Raw genomic sequence first — 23413 nt, 5'->3', positions numbered from 1 at the left:
CCCAGGAGGGCAGTGTCCACGGAAAAGCTGGTCTGAAAGTCAGAGATGGGAAGTCAGGCTATGGTCCAAAAAATGTGGATTTCAAGATCTGCGGCAAAGGATTTCTCAGCCTGGGCATGAATGATGCTGGGGCGAGAGTCTGCATTGCTGGGAGGCGCCGCCCTGGCATTGTAAGCTATTTCACAGCATCACTTCTGGGTTCTCCATCAACTCAGATAGGAAAATGACCCCACACGTGGTCGAACGTGGGAGAAGCTGTCCCGGGAAGAACCCATGGGCGGCTCTTGAGGTCCCACCTTATCCCTGCCACTGAGCCAGGGCTGATTCCCCACTGGTGTGTGTTGTGTGTTCTTTGTAGGGAGAGGTTAGCAAGGTCTCACAGCTGCTTTCTCCAGAGAATACCCCTCTGTCAACAGATGCAGCAGGCTGCTTGATCCCCAATCTAAGGCCAATGACCAATTAACCTGGGGGTACGTAAGAGGCCAACATCTTTGCCTGCAATGGAATAAACTCTGGTATGATTCATACCCCATGACTGGCTGCAGATCAGGCCAAGAGTGAAGGGGAATTATTCACCAGCCATAATACGACTCTCTCCCCTCCTCTCCCAAGACACTACCCTCAAAAAGTCACACTCAAATCTCCAGTGAAGATGATCATAGAAGAAAAATAAAATTAGGACTGGGTGCTAGTGGCTCCCGCCTATAATCCCAGCTATTCAGGAGACTGAGATCTGAGTATCATGGTTCAAAGCCAGCCTGATAGGAAAATCCCATGAGACTCTTACCTCCAATGAACCCCCTGAAAACTGGAAGTGGCACTGTGGCTCAAAGTGGTAGAGCACTAGCCTTGAGTGAAAGAGCTCAGGGATAGCACATGGGCCCTGGGTTCAAACCCTATGACTGACCCCCCCGCACCCCCTAAAAAAGTAGAAATGGTCTACATGTCCCTAAACAGAAAGTTAAGGTCATGATGAGACATTCATACAAGGAATGCTATGCAACTCCTAAAAAGAGGGGCATGACTTCTAATTAGGGACATGGAAATATATCCATAATGGGAGAGCTCAGACAGAAGAGTAGTCTATTCTGTTCCAAGAGGAGGCAATGCATTGTGCCCCCTTCCGTGAGTTTCATGCATGAAGAGATGACTGGTAAGATAGATGGCAAATAGCTAGGTTAATAATGGCTATTTGTGAATGCTGTAGTTTTTGATGGATTTTTAGTTCTTCTTTGCATTTGCTCATGTTTAATTTTTCTTTTTTGTAAGTCATAAAGACATCCCATTTTTAATAAAAATCCACAAAGCCACATATTGGGAGGAAAGAAAGAGAAGGTGGAAGAACATTTCAAAATTTATGAGACGCAGCTGAAACCATCTTCAGGAAAAATATATACTGCCATAAAGTTTTTGTTATTAAACAATAAACAATAAAAGTAAATGAACAAAAAGGAACAAAAATGAAAAATTTAAGCAGTGACAGAAAGGGAGAGGAGGAAACTAATAAACATAAAAGAGGAAAATGAATAAATTAAGAGAAAAGAAAGTCATAGCATTGAAACATAACTCTGACAGTTCTCTGTGAAAAATGAATAAAACAGAGAAAGGGGGGAAAAAAAAAACAACCACACTGACAGACCCATAGAAACAAGCATGAAAACAGAGAAAGAAACCACAAAGAGGGAACAACTTCAGGACTGTGAATGGGTCTGATCACACACACACAAAGCCTACAAAGTAAGATACTACTATATCCAATCAGTGTAATAACTGCAGAGAACTCATACATTTTATGAGGATGGAGCTATGTAGAAAAAGATACAGACCCACTTTAGCATACAAAAAAGTCAAAGAAAAATCTTGAGGAAAGTAGTAACGTAAATGCAGCCTCATATTAAAAAAATACATGCGTTCCTGTCCATGTACAGGAACCCGTACATGTATGTTTCCATGTGTACACACCCAGGTACATGTAGCCAAACAGACCATATCTGTACTGGTTTCTATTAGTCAGCTCATCACCTCTATGAAAGGAAGAAAAATGTTCCTATCATCTCAGGCACTTGACCAAGCTCCACAGAAACTACAAATGAACTGGGACAATAAGAATTTTTTAAAAAATGCTAAAAGAAATCGACTTCATATCAAGGGTGAATCAAATTGCCAGTAAGCCAGAGGAGAAGATGACAAAGGTTGCTTACCACTAATGGTCACTTCTATTCAGTGAATGAAGGCTCAACCAGATGCAATAAACCAAAAAGAAATGGCTTTCAGGCTTTGGAAAGTCTCTTCTTTGCAGATGTGAGAGCAAATCAGGAAACCTGTGAAAACCTCCATTTCCAGCAGGAAAAAATTAGTCTAAGACAGGCAACATGAAGGTTCAGAGACCAGCAGTCCCTGGGAGGCTCCCGGGGTCTGGAGGTTTGTATCTGTGAGGCTTTCCATGCCAAACCATGTTTACCAGTGGATGGTTCAGAAGGTGAACAAAAAAGTTCTCATCATATTAGCAGACACAAAAAACAGGGTAGACTAAAACTTACAAGAAATATGCTGGATATTAGTTTTATATGTAAAATAATTAGAAACTTTCAACTAGCACTTAACGTATTATCTAGAGAGAGACAGAGAAAGAGTTGCTTTATATAACAATTGTGTTGCTAGCTTCTGCTAGAAAGAATCATTTCATTTTTTGAGCCAGCATATTCATAAAAATTAAAATACAGACACAGGCAGAGTACAGAATTGTACTGTCACAGCATCAGCCCCTATTGACAGTGGGAATATTGAGAAGGGATGTGGCTGTAAGATTTAAGCTGCAGTTTAAGGACTTAATATGAAAATAAAAGGGTTTAAATATCTTAGTAAAAACCTTTATATTGACTATATGTTTAGTAATTTTTGGATATGCTGAATTAAATCAAATGTTTCAAAATGTTAAAAAAAGAAATATGCTGGATCTATCTGTCTACCGACGTATCTACCTACCTACGTATGTATGTATATATGTATCTATACCTGTTTGTCTATCCATCTATCTGTCCATCTATCTATATTCATACACATATATATGTATACATATTTAACTGTAAGGAGAAGCAAAATGACTTTAAGTTAGAAACTCACACTGTATTTCTGAACAGTGCCATTCAACAACTGCATAAATTCTCCCTCTCTCTTTTTTTGGTACCAGCACTGGAGCTTGAACTCAAGATCTCATGTTCTTGCTTAGCTTTTTTGTTCGAGGCTAGTGATCTCGAGCCACACCTCCACTTCTAGCTTTTTACTGGTTAACTGGAGACAACAAACTCTTGGATTTGTCTGCCCAGGATGGCTTTGAACCATAAACCTCAGATTTCAGCCTCCTGGGTGGCTGGGATTACAGGATGTGAGTCACTGGTGCTTGGAAACATTTTCCCCCTCTTAATCTGATAATGAGATTTCACTAGTTTTATAGACGTGATGGAAGTTTTGCATAAATACACGGGTGAGCTTTGTCAGACAATAATTGAACATAAAGAACTTCGGAAAATTGTATTGCCAGATATTAAAACATACTAGGAGCCAGGCATAATGGTTCATACCTATAATCCCAATCACTCAGGAAGCCAGGATCAGGAAGATCCAAGTTCTAGTACAGCTCAGGCAAAGAGTTAGTGAGACCCTATCTTAACAAACAATCTGGACATGATGGTACACATACCACAGCTATGTGGAGGCATAGGTAGGAGACTCACAGTGCAGGCAGGCAGGGAAAAACACCAGATCCTATCCCAAAAGGAGCCTACATCAAAAAGATGTGGAGATGTGAGTGGTTCCAGTGGCAGAGCACCTGCCACCCAAATACAAGGCCTTGCATTCAACCTAGTACCACAAAAAATAACCAATCAACCAATTAATAACCAATTAATAATCAACCCATCACCCTATGAAGCCAAAGTCATTAAAAACGTGTAATTGAAGGCATGAAAGAATGTAATCAAATAATAGAACACCTAAGAAGAACAGAAGAAAACCTTTCTATTCTTTATCTTCCCTTCCTTCTCTCTTCCCTTCTTTTCCTCCTTAGATCCCAGCTTAGATTTCAGCTTAAAATTTCCCATACCTCCCTACTTCTTTCTCCCCCTTCAAGAGGTCCCTTGTGTGTCTAAGCTATGTGCTGCCTACTTCTTGTCAGACTTAACTAACACAGCCCAAATCCTTCTTGGGGATTGTTTGATGGAAATAAACTGATGGCCTGCTCAGGGTTAGGCGTGGGTAGACACTAAGGATGCAGCACAAGCCAGACCCAAGGGTCCTTACGCCGGCTTCTAAGCCAGGTAAGCTTATCTGAGGATGATGCCCGAGAGAAGTCTGGCTCTCACAAGCCTCAAGAATACCATAGGCAACAGCTCCCGAGGATCCTGACTAGAGGGGGCCTGAGCATCTGCATCTATGACGTGAAGGCTGAGGCACTGGGACCTGTGTGGTTGTGGATGTCATGGAAGGCTCCCAGAGCCCACTGGCCATGCTGCCTTCCTCCTCAGCGCCGCCCTAGCCAAGGGAGCCTCTTGCCTGGGAGTTACACATAAACCCACCCCTTCTGGCCCCTGACCAATGACTGCCCATGTCTCTCATGGGAGGTGCTGTGGGGTGCTGATGCTGGCAGAGCTGGGCCTATCGGACTCATGCTCCAGTGCTCCCCCCATCTAGGACCAGGCAGAATGTCTCCTAACACCACCAAGAGGTAAGGGGCACAGAGAGGTTAAGCGGTGTGGCCGCAGTTACCCAGGCGCTTCCATGTACCGCTGGCATTGTCAGATCCCAGAGCCCTTCCTCCCGAGCCTGCAGGGCAATCATGGTCCATGGATTTTTCATCTTAATCCCCGACAACGGCCAACCACAAGGCAAGGTGGGTTTGAATCCTCAGCATGTGGGGAACGTGGGACTGGAGGGAAATGACTCCCTGCCCCCCAATCTGTCAGTGACAGGAGAGACAGGAAGTAGACCCGGGCTCCTGCTCTCCGGCCTTGCTTTCCAACTCTAGGGGTCACCTGGGGGCATGGGGAGAAATGACTCCCCAGGCCCACAGCCCTGACCAGCAGCAACAGGTTTCCACTCTTCAACCTTCCTTCCCTTCCTCCTGGCTCCCAGAGGGCAAAGTAGCCATGGGGACCAGTGTTCCTGCCTCTCCTGCCTAACTCTGTGTCAGCTGAGCCTGAGCACAACCACACAGGAAGGGGAGACAGAAGAGTCTAACTCAAAAGGCCCGGGGGTGCCAGGAACCGGTGGCTCACGCCTGTAATCCTAGCTACTCAGGAGGCTGAGATCTGAGGATTGCAGTTCAAAGCCAGCCCAGGGCAGGAAAGTCTGTGAGCCTCTTATCTCCAATAAGTCATCAGAAAACTGGAAGTGGCGCTGTGGCTCAAGTGGTAGAGTGCTCACCTTGAGCTGAAGAGCTGAGGGACAGCGCCCAGGCCCAGAGTTCAGCTCAGGGCCAGGCACAGCTCAGAGACAAGGATCATTCTCTCTCCCTCCAAAGTAGATGGAAGGGTTAGGTGAGAAAGAGAGGCTATACTATTAGAACAGGAGATGGGGTCATCATTGAGCTATTCTCTAGCAATGACAAAGACAGCCCTCTATAGTTTAAGAGGCATTTGTCCGTATCATTCATTCATTCATATAGTCAGTCAACAAACCCTCTCCACCAGCAACATTCAGTAGAATATTGGACTTTCTGTCAACCCACTGGAGCAGACAAACACTAGTGCCAGCCTCTTACTTGAAACTTAGTGAGAGAAAGTGACTTGCCCAAGCTCATTCTCCAACAAGCAGAAGAGAGGGGTAGGACTGGAGGCTCCGGCAGGGGGGGAGGGTTGGGCCAGGGGGCAATGGCCCAAGCTCCTACTGCCCCCATCACAGCCCAGCCTCAGCCCACCCGGTGGGTGTGCCCAAACCACCGCTAGAAAGCCTCCCCCACACACCGCGCTTCCTCCTGGAGCTTTACTATTCAGATGAGTTTTATTTGTCTTGCTGTCTCTTATAAAGACTCCGCCGAGTTCTAAATAGACGAAGCCACACGATGAGAGGAGAGAGTGCACCACGAGGCGGACTTTTTATGACCTAGCCAGAGCAGGAGGAAAGTGACTCCCATCCATCTCAAGTTTTATGTGCTCCAGACGTGCCTCGGAGCCGGTGATGGCTTCTCAGCTCCGCCGACGGAACATTAAAAGCTCATTTTCCCAAACATGGCACCGAATATGCACTCAGGAAAGAGCTATTAGGCGGGAGTCATATGGATGCTGCAGCTGACAAATGCCGCTGCGCTTTCCCCTGAATTTCCGCTGGGCCACGGGTGCAGGTGTCAGGGCTTGCCCTCTGCCGCCCAGCATGGCATCCTGCCCCGAATGGCAGTCAAACACCTGTCCCCTGCCCTCCACCAGGCTGGGGGTCAGGGCTCCGATTAGCAGCCTGGCAGGGGGTAGAGAGGCCCAGGCTCCAGAGGGCGGCTAAGTGACTATAAAATATCACCAATTGTTTGCTGAATCCAAGCGGCAGAGGTGGGAGGGGGGAGAGGGGGAGAGAGCAGGCTCCCTCCGTGAGGCCCGTGCTGGGTGACGTTTCCTTTTCTGTGGCTTCTGTCCTTGCCCTCGGGCTCTCACAGCCCAGCTCTGAGGTTACCACGCCAAGAAGTACTCTACAGTATGAGGTGTCTGCACATTTCATTCATTCATTCATTCATTCATTCATACCTTGCCTCTGAACCCCACAGAACTTTTCCTGTTCCAAGCTCTGTGAACAATTCGACTTGTCACTGCATACATGAACTCTGTCTCCATCCTGCCTTGCTCATGGGGAGGGAGGCCATTGAGATGGACAGCATTGAAGGTCACCTGCCTGGGTTCAAACCCACTCTTTTTTTTTCTTTTCGTAAATCTTATGCCAATACTGGGGCTTGAACACAAGGCCTTATGCTCTTGCTTGGCTTTTTCTGCTCTAGGCGGGTCCTCTACCACCTGAGCCACAGCTCTGCTGCTAGCTTTTTGCTGTTAGTTAATTTTGCTAACCAACGTTGTTAACTAGGGATAAAGAGTCCCATGGGCTTTTCTGCCTGGGCTGACTCCAAACTACAATCCTCAGATCTTAGCCTCCTGAGCAGCTAGGATTATGGGTATGAGCCACTGAAAACCTATGGGACACTACATTTCCATAACCGTATAGTTAAGTCATTTACCTCTCTGAATCTCTTTTTCATCATCCGTAACATAGCAACTACATCACCTTCTCCTCATAGGCTCCAGGATGAATGAAGACAACAAATATACAGAAATAAAGCAGCAATCAGGCACATTGTAAGTGCTCAATAAATGTAAGACAATTACGATTGTAGAAAATCTATCCATTCATCGAGGAAAAGTTCTTGAGAGGTTGCAGTCTCAGCCAAAAGGCTAAGGCAATGCTTCTGACCACATGTGGACAAACAGGGCTCAGAGGCTAGCTGTAGTGGTCTGGAGTTTGTGATACTACATCCCAGTGGACAGCTCTTGCCTGGCATGGTGAGGCTGAAGAGAGTTGGCCACAGGGAGGACCCAGTGATACCAAGAGCAAACAGATCTTCTAGTCCTTGGCCCACCCCCAGACCATGCACTGTAGGGCATCCCTAAATCGCCCATGGCCTGGGTACCACTCTGCAGGCAGTGGAGGCTCACTCCATCCATGTCTACAAGGTGCTGAGAGCTCTGGACTTGGAGCCAGAAGCCTGGGATCAAGCGCTGGCTCTGCTCTTTTTCTAGCAATGAGACCTTCAACACGGCCTTCTATTTAGTCCTCAGCAGGCACTTAGGGTTAACCAGCCCCTTGCTGCCAGAGAGAGGTAGACCTCATGGGCCAGGCCTTCAGGCTGTCCCAGGCTGACAGTCCAGTCTACCGCCAAGTATTCTGTGCATTTAGATGGCCTCCACATCTTGATGCCAACTTTTGATATGTTGAATTATGGTTTTATTTTGGGTTGCTTTTGGTCCTTGGAATTTCTCATTTGGGTTGTTGGGCATTCTCTTTAATTGGATGATCAAGGAGGCTGGAGCTGCATGTATCTCCCTGTAGTCTCAGCTCAGAGGACCCTGAGAGCCTGAGAGAGGGCACAACCTTTGAAACAGGTCTCAAGCAAGGAACTGGGGGGTACAAGGGGAGAGTCTTCCAGGCAGAGGGAATAGCATGCTGGGGTTCTCAAACAGGCGACTTCTGTTCTCCAAGGGACAATATGGTATCTGGAAACATCTTTGGCTTTAATTTTGACCAAAGAGAGATACCAGAGGCCAGGGGCACCAGCCCGCCACCACAGAGAATCATCACACCCAAATGTCTGTGGCGCTAAGGTTGAACAACGAAGGTGGGACATGGCACATGATGCAGTTCAGGTTGCTCTTGGACCATCCCAAGCCTCGGTTTCTGCATCTGAAAAATGGGAACAATAATGCTACCCACCTCAGGACTGCTGCAAGGAGGCAGTGGCTTCAGGCCTGAATAGAGCAGGTGCCCCATCCCTGTCATTTCTGAACACCCCAAACTTTAGAGCAAAAGAGACAGTGCTCCTAGGTTGTGTGTGCCAGCCAGTACTGGGGCTAGACCTCAGGGCCTGGGTCCTGTCCTTTAGCTTTTGCATTCAAGGTTGGCTCTAACACTTGAATCACAGCTCCACTTACGGTGCTTTTTTCGTTGTTGTTGGTCATTGGGCTTGAACTCAGGACCTAGGTACTGTCCCTGAGCTTTTTTTTTTTTGCTTAAGGCTAGCACTCTACCACTTTGAGCCTCAGCTCTACTTCTGGTTTTCTGGTGGTTAATTGCAGGTAAGAGTTTTATGGACTTTGTTATGGTAGGCTGGCTTCAAATCTTAGTCTTCAGATATCAGCCTCCAGGGTAGCTAGGATTACAGGAATGAGCCACCAGCACCTAGTTGCTACTTCTGGTCTTTTGCTGGTTACTTGGAGATAAGAGGCTCAAGGCTTTCCTGCCCAAGATGGCTTTGAATCACGACCCTCAGATCTCAGCTTCTTGAGTAGCTAGGATTACAGGCGTGAGCCACCAGCACCCGGCCAAAAACATGCATCTCACTTCTCTTACCAAATCTGGACTAGCAGACTGTGTGTTGGCTTCTCACTGCTTAGAGTTTTAACCGAGTGAATTTTTGTGACCGAGCTGTAAACCTTTGCAAAAAACCCTTTAAAACTGAAAACATGCCAACAGATTCTTAACTACTATAGCTACTAAATTAAGCATGAGAGATGGAGTGTTGGGAGGAGCAAAAGAAAACAAAAGGAGCCCTCTAAGAGTTAGTGGAAGTAAAATAATGTTCATTAAAAATAGAAAAACAAACACACACAAAAATCTTTTGTGTTCAACTTCACACTCGTACATCATAATGTTCTAGTAAAAGGCCATTTCCCTTGAGATAATAAAAGAATTGAATTTTTCCTTATCGGTCATCTATTTTTCTAGCCCAAGCTATTACTCCCGCTCTAGGGTTGCTAGGCAACAGGAAATATTAATAGCAGCTTTTATTAGCTTAGCTTTTGCAGCAGAGTAGCAGAATGAGAAAATGGGAAACATAAATGTGTTACATAAATCTTTCAACCTTTCAGAGCCGGTGTTAGTCTCTGTTTTCATAATGATTTATTGAAGTGATGGTTCATTTATGAGCAAAAGGAGTACAGGATAAGAAAACGGAGCTATCCACTGCAGGGGTGTTTGAAAATAAATAATTATAGCCGGGGAGCAAAAGCTGTTTAAAGCCATTTTTCTGAGTTTTAGAAAATGTAAAAAGACATATTTCTTTCGCTCACTGCCTTTGAAAAACAGAGGGATGAGAATTTTATCCGGACTCTCGTGCATATAAGGAAGGCTCTGGACCTTCTACTCTACCGCCTTTCTAGGACCCTCCTAGGGCCCATTTTGGAGATCTTCTACTCTTACCCTCGAGAGACACCACGACACCCCTGATTTTACCATGGAAGGCCTGTTCTCTGGCCATGAAACCAATGGCTGTCACTTTGCTGTTGCTTTATTTCTTTCTTGATATGAGAGTTTGAACTCAGGACCTTACACTTAGTAAGTAAGTGATCTACCATGTACACCACACCCCTAGCTCTTTTTTGCTTTTTTTTTTTTCAGGTAAGGACTTGGGGTTTTCCCCCAAGACAGGCCTTGGATCATGATTTTCCTACCTAAATCTCCAGCATAACTAGATTGACAGGCACTACCAAGCCCAGCTTGTTTGCTCAGATGGGGTTTCACTAAACTTTTTGCCCAGATTAGGCTTCAAATCAAGAGCCTTCTGATCTCCATCTCTTGAGTAACTAGGATTACAGGTATGAGTCACTGTATATCTGGCATCTTTGCTGTGGCTTTTTTTTGGGGGGGGGAGGGAGGACGGTTGGTCTGGAGCTATCCCTGAGTAATTTTTGCTCAAGGCTAGCATTCTACTTCTTCAGTTTTCTGGCAGTTAACTGGAGATAAGAGTCTCATGGACCTTCTTGCCTTGGCTGGCTTTGAACAGCAACCCTTAGATCTTTAGCCTCTTGAGTAGCTAGGATTACAGGCATGAGCTACCAGTGCCTGGCTTTTGCTGTTGCTTTTAAGCAAAGCATTGACCCAAGTCCCAGAATAATAAACATACCCTGCCAGCTCCCAGTGGCTCCACCAACTCGGCCTCTGACTTGCTTTCTCAACCCACCTCTGCGGCAGCCTAAGCACTGCCCCAGCAATGCCTACAGCTCTGGAAAAACTTGGGCTACCAAGTCATGCCAATAAATTGACTGCATTAATAAACATAGGAGCTTACACTCATTAAACACCTACTGTGTGCCTCTTCCCCACATCTGACCATCGAAACTTCCAGAGTTCCTACAAGGCATGCACCTTTGATTGACCTTCATCACACAGGGGAGGAAACCGAGGCTCGGGGAGGAGGACAGCCTAGCTCTGGGTTCCAGGGCGGGGTGAGGACTCACATCAGCCTGACCCTACTGTAACTAGTGGATGAAACAAAATGTCAAGAAAACTAAGACCCTCCCCGCCCCTGGAAGCAAATGTGATCACAGGATATTAAGGAAGTGACCTTTCACCCTATGTGCAAGGGGTGAGTCTGCCACCTATCCCTTTAAGAAGTGGAGTCCATTTCTCCATTCATGATTCAGGGGATGGCCATGTGACTGGCTTTGACCAATGGGAGAATAGCTTGTGCTAAGTATGCAGAAGTCTGAGAAGTGTTTGCATCCAGGGGATGTTTGCTTTTTCTTGATGTGCCTAGGAACCCCACAAACCCAAGTCACCGTGGGAGGAGGGACTCACAGTCAAGTCTCCTCCATGGTTCTCTATAGTTTTTATGAGCCAAGGGCAGAGATTTGTGACTCAGACTATTTTAGACTGGGGGCCCCAGGCAAGGTGCAAGCTGACCCCAGAAACGATCTGAGCTTGTTCAGGTCAAAAGGACCACTTTGCTGACCCAAATAGTCCAGGAGAAAGAATCACAATGTGCTGTTTTAAGCCTCCAAGTGTTGGGGCGGTTTGTTACACAGCAAAAGCTGACTGATACAATCATAAAACAAAAACAAAGAACTTATGCATGGAGAATGATAAAGATAATTGGTTGGACTCAGGGTCTTCTATAGCCTGCAGTGGCTCAGAAATCTAGATGGTTGTGAGGAGGGACAGCAAGTCTTCTGTCCCTGGGCCTCAGGCTATGGAGGGGATCTCCTGGGTCTCAACTCATGCAGATCAAAAAGGGACACGCTGACCCTGGGGCAGGGGTGCGGGGAGGGGAGATTGATGAGGAGCAGCCCTGACAAGGAAGGGCAGGGGCAATGGTAGGAGTATGTGAAGAGCTCTTTGAGTGGACACACAGGCTCTTTCCCCAGGTTCCAGGCCCTGTAGGTTCCCATGAGAACCACTGCTGAAGCAACTAAGGTATTGTTCCTGCTCCCAGCAGCCATCCCAAGACAGCAGCCTGCAAAGGCCCTCACACAGAGGTGGGAGGGCCCAGGCCTGTATCCTGGTAAGATGCTCAGAAAGAAACACCAGGACCCAGGGCACAAAGGCTCTAAAGCTCAGCACTAGGATGTTGATCTGTGTTGATCAGATTTGCACCCCCAGCGAGTACCATGAGTGGTGATGGCGGCGATATATCAACCCTTCCACCCATGTAGTTGGAGATATAGGAGAGTTGGCAAATCAATGATGTTCCTTTACCAGAGAAAGTTTCCCCACCACCATCTCGTAGGGATACAAGGGATACAATGAGAGAAGGGGACTTGTTTAAGATTCCTGGAAAAGCCAGCAAGACTCAAAGTTGGGAGAATGCCTAGAGAAGATTTGTACCAACGCTGTGCTGCAGACTGGACCACACAGCTGCAGAGACACAAGGGCTTGACCTAAGGAAGCCCTGTTTCCCCCGGATCATTAGGATTCATGGCAAGGGTGGGCCCTGCCCAGCCTCCACCTGCCCCAAACTCCTCTGGCTCCATAATAGGTAGAGATTCCCAGGGAGCTTGGATCTATGCCTGCCAAGGATAATTCCTCCCTACTCCACCCCAGGGGTGAGGAGGGGCGGGGTACAGTACCATTGTACCATCTCCAAAATCAACGATTTAGACTCAACAGAAGCTCCCTAATAAATTCCACTCTTGGTGTGTGTGTGTGTGTGTGTGTGTGTGTGTGTGTGTGTGTTTATCTCTGGGTATTTTAGAAACCCTGATTTATACATACAATATCTCTCTCAAAATGAGACAATCAACACTGGATAAAATTATTGAGTTATGAAAATAGAGGTCAGATGGAGGTGCAGCACTTTAAATTAAACTGGCAAAATATATCTTTCATACTAAATTGACTCTTTTTTGTCTCGGAAATGAATGTTTAATCAGTTAAGACGCTGAAGTCGAGGAAGAAGCCTTGAGCATATTTAATTTGGTAGAAGGAGCCTGATGCTAATACTCGCCACGATTCCTGCTGGCAGGCATCCTCTCCTAGGAGGAAATCTGACTCCACACATGTCTATGGGGCTCGGTAGCTAGACAGAGGACCACAAGAAATGAACTGGTAGCCTCTGAGATCAGAGCCAATAGGACAGGGCATTACTGAGATGGCCTTGCTCCCCTTTCCAGGAACAACACCTCTGGGGACATTGTGGACCATACAGATGAACACTTAAGGCATTTGCTAAGCTCCTATCTACACCCCTGAACTCTAGCTCGAACTACCGCCTTCCCTGATACTTACGCAAGATACCTTTCTTAAAAGACAGGATTCTACTTCTATGTTACATCCAGAATAAGCACAGAGAAAGAGGCAGGAAATAGGGATCCTTTGGGCTGGAGGTTGTAAGAATGGATTGGGAGCAATAAATAAAAGGTATACGTTTTTGCCAGTAGGCCTGTGGTTCACTTCTATAATCCCAGCTACTCAGGAAGCTAAGTTCTGAGGAACAAGTGGCAAAGCTGGCCTGGGCAGAAAAGTTTGTGAGATTCTTTTATTTTTGCCAGTTGTAGGACTTGCACTCAGGGCCTGGGCACTGTCCCTGCGCCTCTCTGGACTCAAGGCTAGCGCTCTACCACTTGAGCCACAGTGCCACTTCTGGCTTTTTCTGTTTATGTGGTTCTGAAGAATTGAACCTAGGGCTTCATGCATGCCAGGCAAGCGCTCTACTCATAATCCCCATTCCCAGCCCTGTGAGATTCTTATCTCCAGCAAAAAGCTGGAAGTGAAGGTGTGGCTCAAGTAATAGAGCAATCAGCCTTGAGAGAAAAAAGCTAAAGGAAAGCAGAAGGTCCTGAATTTAAGCCCCAGAACCAGCTCATGTGTACACACACACACACACACACACACACACACACACACACAAATGGTTACAAGTTCCTCTCCGAGTGATAAAAATGTTCTAAAATGCCATGTATAGATGGCTACATGACGCCATCGATCTATGAAAAGCGACCGAATTATATACTTCCCATGTGAATCATACAGCATGTGAATTACATTTCAATAAAGCGGTTAAAAATAAAAATTAGAAATAATACGACAGACCCCAATTTGTTAAGACACAGAGCTTTTTGCAGAAGCGACATTTTCCCTCCACGCAGTTGCCCAATGGAACCCAGACCCTCCCACCCCCGTGGGTTCCCAGCCCTGGAATTCCATGTCTCTCCATCCCATCCTGCAGGAAGCGTGGCAGGAAGACAGGAAGACAGGCACTCACGGTGGGCAGCTGGCCTGACAGCAGGTGGCCATCCTGGGCCAGCATGTTGGACACCATGATGGCGGGGAGGTCCATGGCCTGGTAGGAGTAGGCGGGGAGCAGACCGTTGGGCGTCAGGCCGTGGCGCAGAGAGTGGTAGCCAGCGTCGTGGTCCCCCAGATGCAGGAGTGATGGCTCGGGGAGGTTGGGCGGTGTTATGGGGGGAATCTCATAGTCTTCATTGTTCTCGCTCTGGCTGCTGTAGGTCTAAAACATCAGAAGGGGCATGAGGTGGAGGGGGGTTGTTGGTCAGTGGTCTGAAGACTGCAAAACACACCCAGCCCCACTGATCATAGTCCATAATGGCGACAGTCAGAGGCGCCCTGCCAGGCGAAGGGGGATACCTCTGCAAGGCAGTGTGTCTCAGGCCTCCTGACTCACTCAGACTCCTCCCTCCCACCAGAGGCTCTGGAGGCCAAAGCCTGGCTTCCTGCAAGACAGGGTTGCCTCCTGCACATCCCCCTCCCCGATTTCCCATCCGATCTTCTATCACCTGGGATCTATCTTCCCATAGTCACTACCTCATGGATGGGGGCTCAGGTCCCCCTGGGGAAGAACAGACCATTGGAAGTAGGTGGAGGGGCTACCCCAGGGCTCTTTCTGGGCAGCTGGATGATTTTTCTTTTAGGAATTCCCAACCATCACCTGTTTGTCTTTCTCTTCTTGCTAAGCGGTTCAAACATTCCCAGAGAAGCCCATGCTGGGCACTAGGAGCTGTGCTGGGCCTTTTCTCCCATGCTCGCTGCGTTATCCCTCCTCCTATGGTGATCAGCCACAGTGACCAGCCTGGATGCAACCTCACACCCACGATTCTCTGCACGGTGTTACCTGGGCCACCTCTCATCCCCCAACACATCACCTCCCCACTGCTACTCGCCCTGCAGCAACAGATTGGCTTATGCATCTTCTAGTAGCTTAAAACATCATCAGATAAAAACCTGAGCAGATCAGACCCCACGGGTACACCCAGGACTGCTGGCATTCCTCCTTCGAAGGGCTCCCGGAAGTCAGAGGAGGTTGACTTCCAGTACATTTTTTTTCATGTTAAATGTGACTTCTGCTTGCTGTCCTCAGTGCTTAGGTCAAAGAAATATGAACTCAAGAACTATTCATTAAAAAAAAAAACCTGTTGAATAGAAGTCAGGCCTTAGGGTAGAAAGGCAAACACATATCTCACTTAACCTTTGGGACCACCCTGGAGGTATATGTGGGAGGGGAAGAGGGAGTACTATGGTCACTTTTATTCAGGAGTCAGGGCAGTTGTAGTAGTTAAGAGGCAGACAGCAGCCAGACATGGTGGGGCATGCCTGTGTCCCCAGAACTAGGGAGCCTGAGGCGAGAAAAGCCAGTTTGGGATCCACAGCAAGACTTTCTCTCAAACTAGCAACACTCAAATAGACCCCAGACAGCTTAGGATCGAATCCTGACGTTGCCACTTCATTCCAGAATGTGATTCTAGGCACATTACTTCCTCTCTCTGCGCTTCAGTTTCTCATCTGTGAAGAAGAAGGTAAGTAGTACGTCTCTACATGGTGGCTGCACATAGCCAATGAATCAATGAATGAATGGAAACAGCTCGGGATGGTGGCTGGCGTGATCAGCCCTGAGTGTCAGCTCTTACTGCATCCTTTGTGGGCTTGCTGGAATTCTGGAGACACTAAGGCCTTCTCCAAGGACAAGAACGGGCACCCAGCCACTCACTGGCTCAGCAACCTTGCTAGTGAATGCTCCTCCTTCTCATGTCACACGTCTGTGCATCGTGGGGTGACATCTGTCTTCAGCGTCTTCCCGAGGTAGGCCAGGGGGCTAAGCACCTCACATGGAATCATCCATGGGATGATACTGCCTCAGAAAACAGAGCCCCCTCCCCTCGCCAGCCCTTTCCTCCTGTTCAGTCACTTCCTCCAGGCAGCCTTCTAACCTGCCTGCCCATCTTACAGCAAGACAACACCCTGCGCCTCCAACTTCCTCTCACCATAGTGTGCATTACCACATCTTCATCTTCTTTTCGTGTCCTCTATCCATCCCCTCCCCCACTGTAATTTTAAGCTCCATGAGGTCCCAGGTTCAGTCTGTCCGGTCTCCAGTATCTGGGACACAGCAAGCACCCACAAAATGGGCAGATGTCCCTAGCTGTCACTCATGTGTCTCTGTGTCTGTTCCTCCCAGCAGGCTGTTAATTCCCTCCAGCTACCTACTGTCTGTCATCTGCCACCTGTTTCTGTCTCCGTGGTCCAGAACAAGGGCTGGTACAGGACAGGTACCCAGTGACTGTCAAGTGATTGCACAATCCATTCTTTTCAGTCAAACTTCCACCAAACCGGAACCTGCCCAATTGTCCAGAAGCCTTTTGAAAAAAGTAAGCACACTTTGGATCCAAATATTGAAACAACACAATGATGAAAATTCATTTAAAGAGGCAATTAGCGCACTTGAAAGTAAATGTGCAAACACATACGCCTCTTCTGAGTGCAATAAATCCTCAAGCACCTCAGCACAAGCCAACCTGAGACTGATAGCCCTGACAGCCCTACTGTGTGCCAGCCCCACACCACACTTCCATACATGCTCTCTACTTAAAGGCCCTACTGTGTACCAGCAGTCCTGCACCCACATTTCCATACATAATCTCTACTTAGAGGCCATACTGTATACCAGTCCCGCAGCCAATTTCCATACATGATCTCCACTTAGAGCCTGTGTACAGACCCCACAGTCACATCTCCATACACAATCTCCACAAAGCCCCACACCCACATTTTCATACATGCTGTTCACTTTTGAAGGCCCTACTGTGTGCCAGTTCTACGTCCACATTTCTATACATGCTGTCCATTTAGTGGTGCCTGCCTTGTCTTTACAGACAAGGAAGATGGAGCTCCAACGGCAGAGGTGCTATATAACCCGTGAGATTCAGACTCAGGACTTGGGAATCCTCACTCCGCACAGTCTGTGCTGGGAAGGGTGCTCTGCCCATCCCAGTGCCAGTCCTCCTCCTAAGCCTCACATCAGCTACTCCAGATGGTGGAAGTGCTGTAAGTATCAGACCGTCCACTCCACCTCCCTCCTGAAACTAAGAAAAGAGGTACCAAGTGCCTGATCTGTACAAGCTCTGGTGTGGCCCAAGGACAGAGTGGTAGTTTTCCACACCCTGATCCCAAGATGGCAAGCATGCTGGACAGATCCAAAGACCAGGGGATCTGCTCTTGGGTCAGAGGTTGTCTCACATTGCTGGGAGGAGGGACCTTAGCGCCCGTGAAGGCAATGACTACAGGAGGCGGACAGGAAGGCAGGATGCAGGGAGCGACTGCTAGAGGCAGGGAGGACACGGAAGGCCTTAGTGGTATGAAGTAGTATCTTCACTTAGTTTGATGTGTATTTTCCTATAGATAAATGATACTGAGCATCTTCTCATGCATCTCTTGACTATTTGCATATCTTCTTTGGAGGAATGTCTGTTCGTTTGCCTACAAATGATTGGTTGTGGATTGCCTATCACTGTACTGTCAGAGTTCTTTATACTGTCTGGGTACTAAGCCCTTATGACAAGTGATTGGCAAGTATTTTCTCTCCTTCTCCCTTTCTTGACTGTGTCCTTAGGAATGTGAAAGTCCTTTGCTAGAATGAGTCAGATTCATCTGGTTTCTTATTGTTCATGGAGATCCAAGAACTTATGGAGAAATCTAAGTAATGATGGGTTACTTTCATGTTTTCCTCTAATAATGGCTTTAGCCTAGCAGTTTGTTCCTATCATGGACTCATTTTAAAAGCACTCTTGCTGGCATAGGACAACAGGCAGAGTCCAGCACATGGCTGCTCAGTGGACCCGGCATGATTTGGCAAAGAGACTATTTCTTTCTCTATGATTGGTCCAGCATCCTTGCCAGATGAAGCTGGCCACAGCTGTATGATGTGCAGCCCCTCCCTGCTTTTTCAGTTCTAGCCCATTGTCTCCATGTCCTTCCCCCTGCCACCACAGGCTCTTTCCAAGACAAATGTTTATTTGTTGGGAAAGTGGGAGTGCTAAACAAAGATGGAGAATGAGGAATAAAGTCCAAACAGTTCATTTGCATATACGGAAACAGAACAGTGAAACCTGTTGAAATTGTTTTAGGAAGGTAGAAGGCGAACGGGGAGAATGAAGGAGGGGGTGAAGATACATTATTTACATGCATGAAAATGTCACAATGAAACTTTCCTTGTACAACTAATGGAGGAAATGAAAATGATTACCAAGCAGAACGGTTTTAATTAAGACCACAATTAGGGAAAGGTTACAGTGTTTTAAAAATATTTCTGAATCTCCAGTGAGGAACAGGTAGCCTAGAATAAACATTAGAGCATAAAAACATGTAGTTACTCTGTTAAAAACTTTTCATTTGTCTCATTCAATCCAGCTTTTCTCCAACTCTGGCAGAGGTTAGAAGGGAAGATGACATTTGTTCCAAGGAGATTTCATAAGACAGCAGCTTGGTGCTTCCGAGTCTCGCTCACAGCCCTCTCTCCCCTTCCCCGTATAGCAGCAGAGCTTTGAGGTCCCTGGCTTTGCTCCCAGTTTACAGGTGATGCTTCCAATTTTCCCCGAGAAGCAGACATAGAAGTCTTGACCTTGTACCTAGCATGACATTCATTCATGCCTAGTGAACTACTGAGAATCAACGTTATGTGCGATGCAAATGGAGAAAAATGAGGCCATTTTCCCCAGTTGTAAATGTCTCAATGTTTCATAGTAAAATTAGTATTTCTTTTTCTTTCTTTTTTCTTTTTTTTTTTTGGTCAGTCATAGGGCTTGAACTCAGGGCCTGGGCACTGAGCTCTTTTGGGTTCAAGGCGAGCCCTCTACCACTTTGAGACACAGCCCCACTTCCAGTTTTCTGGGGGCTAATTGGAGATAAGAGTCTCACGACCTTTCCTGCCCGGGCTGGCTCTGAACCATGATCCTCAGATTTCAGCCTCCTAAGTAGCTAGGATTATAGGAGTAAGCGCCAGTGCTGGCAAGTAGTATTTCTAAATGAGCAGTTCCCCCCCCCCCCCATTTCAAAATCATGGTGAAGAATGGATCTTTTTTTTTTTTTTTGGTCAGTCATGGGGCTTAAACTCTGCGCTCTTCAGCTCAAGGCGAGCGCTCTACCCCTTGAGCCACAGCGCCACTTCCAGTTTTCTAGTGGTTTATTGGAGATAAGAGTCTCATGGACTTTTCTGCCTGGGCTGACTTTGAACCATGATCCTCAGATTTTAGCCTCCTGAGTAGCTAGGATTACAGGCGTGAGCCACCAGCGCCCGGCTAGAATGGATCTAATAATGAATTTTATATCTGATTTCTCCCTGTCTCTTTGTCAGTACTGGGAATTGAGCCCAGGGCATTGTACATATAAGGTGAGCCCAGGGCTGGTCTCAGACCACAATCCTGCTGTCTGTGTTTCACACACAGTGTGAACCACCAGTGCTCGGTGATAATTTATTTCTGCCATGGCAAATCTTGAACTGCAATCCTCCTGTTGCATCTTCCAAATAAGTGGGATTACACTCACGAGCCAAAAGCATCCTGCCCTGCACAGTTTCTCAGACAGAGTCTCAAGCTAGCTTGCCTGGCTGGTCTCAAATTCACAATCCTCTTGCCTCCACCTCCCACGCTGGCCATGCCTGGTTCCATGTGTGGGGTAAATACGGTTGTGGACACTGGCTTGCATACTCGTACCATACACCTGTGACCACACTGTCTTAACTATGATAGCTGTAACAACTTGGAACCTTCTGCAAGGGTTCTGTTACTAGTCAAGCCCCTAGAAATTTCATACCCTATTTGCTGGTAGGGGTCTCAAATTCCCGCTGTGAAGGCTGGGCGCTGTGGGATGGAGCAGGTGGACTCTGCATGGCCCCCTTAGCTGTAAGTCTCCCTGTCCTGGGCCAGGGCTTCTTCCTATTATTTCCTGTTCAGGTCTCTTCAGCTCCTTCCCCAGTGCTTTCTAGCTTCCGGTCCACAAGGCTTTTACCTCCCTGGTTGAACTTATTCCCTCCTGCTCCATTCTTTGGATGTCATTGTCCATTGAGCTGTTTTCCTGCTTCTTTTTTGGTTTATCCAAACACAACTGACTTTTCCATGTTAAACTTATGCCTCGAAACTTTGACAAATTGAATGATTAACTACTTTGTTATGGTATTTAAAGGAAGGCAAGAATTCCATCCCATTCAATGAGCACAAAAGAAAAAGAGAACATAATTAAACTCACCAAACTCTTCAAAGGAAATGGGAATGAATTATGAGAATACTAATACTCTTCTTGAAAATGACAGACAGTACTAAATATTAGTAATCGCAACAAATAGAAGTGATTTCAAATTCTTAAAATGTAACAATATTTTAATCCAAATAAGTGAATTCAAGCCAGTCATGGTGACACACACCTGTAATCCCAGCACTCAGGAGGACCCTGAGTTCTGTTAGCTTGGGTCACACAGTGAGACAATCTCAAAATAACCAAGTCAAACAAAACAAACATAAAAAAGCTGTAGTGCTGACAAAATAAAATAAATGAATAGAGCATACATAATTTAGAAGACATTCTCAAAACAACGTGACATGGGCAGTTAAAAATAAATAGATGTGTGGAGCAAATATAAAGGGCAGAGAGCAAAATTAATAGCGAACAAATATAGAAATAGCAAATTACGGGCAGAGAGCATTAAAAGAGACCAAAAGGAACATTTTAAACGATATAACCCACTATCAAGAAATGACAAGATATAAACTTTGATGTAGACTGATAAAGCACAAGAATATACAATGTTAAAAGCCATTAAGAGTACAAAACCATAAGCAAGCTGAGACACTTTAACACAACTCTTCAAAAACTGACAAGTCAGTGAACAGATATAAGCATAATAGACTTGATAAAACAATTTACCTTCTTTTTGTGTATGGAGGGAGGGGTCCTGGGGCTTGAACTCAGGGCCTTGGTACTGTCCCTGAGCTTTTTTGCTCAAGGATAGTACTCTACCACTTGAGCCACAGCTCCAATTCTGGCTTTTTGTTACTTAATTGGAGATAAGAGTCTCATGGACTTTCCTGCCCAGGCTGGCTTTGAACCATGATCCTCAGATCTCAGCCTCCTGAGTGGCTAGGATTACCGGCATGAGCTACTGCTGCCCAGCTACCTTCTTGATGTATCTCTAAGGCACATTCACTCTTGATGTCTGTGGAATACTTACAAAACACAGCTGTGTACTAGCTACAAAGACAATCTCCAAGTTTTCAGAAGACAGAAGAAAGATACAGTCCACATTCCAAGATCTAAAAGGTGCCCCAACCTAGTAATTCACACGATCCAAACAAAGGAGAGAAAGAGGGAGAAGGAAAAAAAATGGAAGGACAGAGACTCTTCTGAACACTACGTTCTTGGCTTTTTTTTGTTCAGTTGTAGGGCTTTAACTCTGGGCTTGGGCGCTGTCCCTGAGCTCTTCAGCTCAAGGCGAGCACTCTACCACTTGAGCCATAGTACCACTTCCAGTTTTCTAGTGGTTTATTCGAGATAAAGAGTCTTACCGACTTTCCTGCCTGGGCTGGCTTTGAACCGTGATCCTCAGATCTCAGCCTCCTGAGTAGCTAGGATGACAGGCGTGAGCCACTGGCGCTCTGCACTACATTCTTTAAGAGCAAACTTTGAAGTAGCTTTTAGGTTAAGGCGGAAATTACAACTGAAATTGTAAGACAACTTCAATTAAGTCTTTGACCCACAAACAATAAAAAATTTATACTTCTTACCTAAATAACTTTGGTAGAGACAAGACAGACAAGCTAAATAAACTCAGTACTCAATTCAAACAGATAGAAACAGAATAACACAATAACCAAAAGTCAGCAGTAGAAGAAAGAGCAATAAATGGAAAGTACATCTAGATAAGAAACAAGCTGAGTGCCAGCAGCTCACACCCGTATTCCTAGCTACTGAGGAGGCTGAGATCTGAGGATGAAGGCTCAAAGCTAGTCTGGGCAGAAAAGTCCATGAGACTCTTAATTCCAACTAACCAGAAGTGGAGCTGCAGTTCAAGTGGTAGCGTGCTAACCTTAAGTAAAAAAGTCAAGCGAGAGTGTAAGGTCCTGAGTTCAAGCCCCAGAACCAGATCTTCCCATGTTCTTCAGCTAGGCCACCGGGCCACAGCAAAGGGGGTTTATATACAACTGTCCCACAACATACAAGAAGGAACACAGACCTCAGATGGGAAGCAGGAGCAGTAACATTCCCATTTTACACAGGAGGAAATCAAACTGAGGTGTGAGAGGGATAATGGCTTCTCCGGGAACAGGAAGCTCTGCGTACCTGAATGTAAGCTTGTTCTAACACATCACACTGGGCTCAGCATACATCCACTAAGTGAGCCCACATCAGCCTTCTCTATCCTCTTCCCCAGGGGTAGCACTTAATAGTGTCCTTCACTTCCAAAGGGCCCTTGGACTGCGGTGTCATTCAGTCTCTTTCTCAGCTGTGGTTTCCAGAAACAAGAAAAACGGTTTCTTTGTCTTTTGTGGGGCCTGAACTCTGGCCCTGGCCACTGTCCCTCAGCTCTTCAGCTCAAGACCACTGAGCCACAGCGCCACTTCTGGCTTTTTCTGCGTATGTGGTGCTGAGGAATCAAACCCAGGGCCTCATGCATGCAAGACAAGCGCTCTACCACTGAGCCACCTTCCCAGCCCGGAAAATGGTTTCTTATCCAACCCAGTTAACTGGAGCAGGGGGTCTTAGAGCTGCCACGTGTCACGTGTGCAGGGATTTGATGGATTCTGTGGGGGGATGAAACGCAGTTGTGCCAGGCATGTCTGTGTCCTTAATGACAGAGTCAAATCGCTCACCTGATGTCCCTGTGTTTAACAGCTGAGATGTTTAATCGAATCTTTCTGATTCCTAGATCAGGGCCTATCAGACCTGGCGAACCATAGGACTTCTGAGAATCTGCTATTTTACTGCACTAAAATGCTTCTTGAAAATCAATCAATCAATCAATCACTGAGCTAATATACACAGAAGCCAAATAGGCATGGACAAGCCACATTGGTAAAATCCAAGGGGGATGCTAGAGGAAATAGGGATAGATTTTAGGCCTTTCTTTCCAGGCAGGATTATCAGGCTGGAGGAGGGAGGCCACTGCCCTCCC

The 23413-nt window shown here is 46.5% G+C and overlaps 1 protein-coding gene across 1 annotated transcript in view; it reads right to left on the bottom strand.

The window, feature by feature from the left end:
• The window catches only part of Tox2 (TOX high mobility group box family member 2), a 62551-nt gene that overhangs the window by 22918 nt on the left and 16220 nt on the right, over positions 1–23413 (bottom strand). The window contains exon 3 of the mRNA XM_013010710.1: positions 14225–14470. Coding sequence (XP_012866164.1) covers positions 14225–14470 — 246 coding nt within the window. The remainder of the gene's footprint in view (positions 1–14224; positions 14471–23413) is intronic.

This window comes from Dipodomys ordii, unplaced genomic scaffold (genome assembly GCF_000151885.1).
Source record: "Dipodomys ordii isolate 6190 unplaced genomic scaffold, Dord_2.0 Scaffold13, whole genome shotgun sequence".
Classification (NCBI taxonomy): domain Eukaryota; kingdom Metazoa; phylum Chordata; class Mammalia; order Rodentia; family Heteromyidae; genus Dipodomys; species Dipodomys ordii.
The sequence above is the reverse complement of the archived record's forward strand: the minus strand, read 5'-3'. Positions and strand labels throughout refer to the sequence as shown.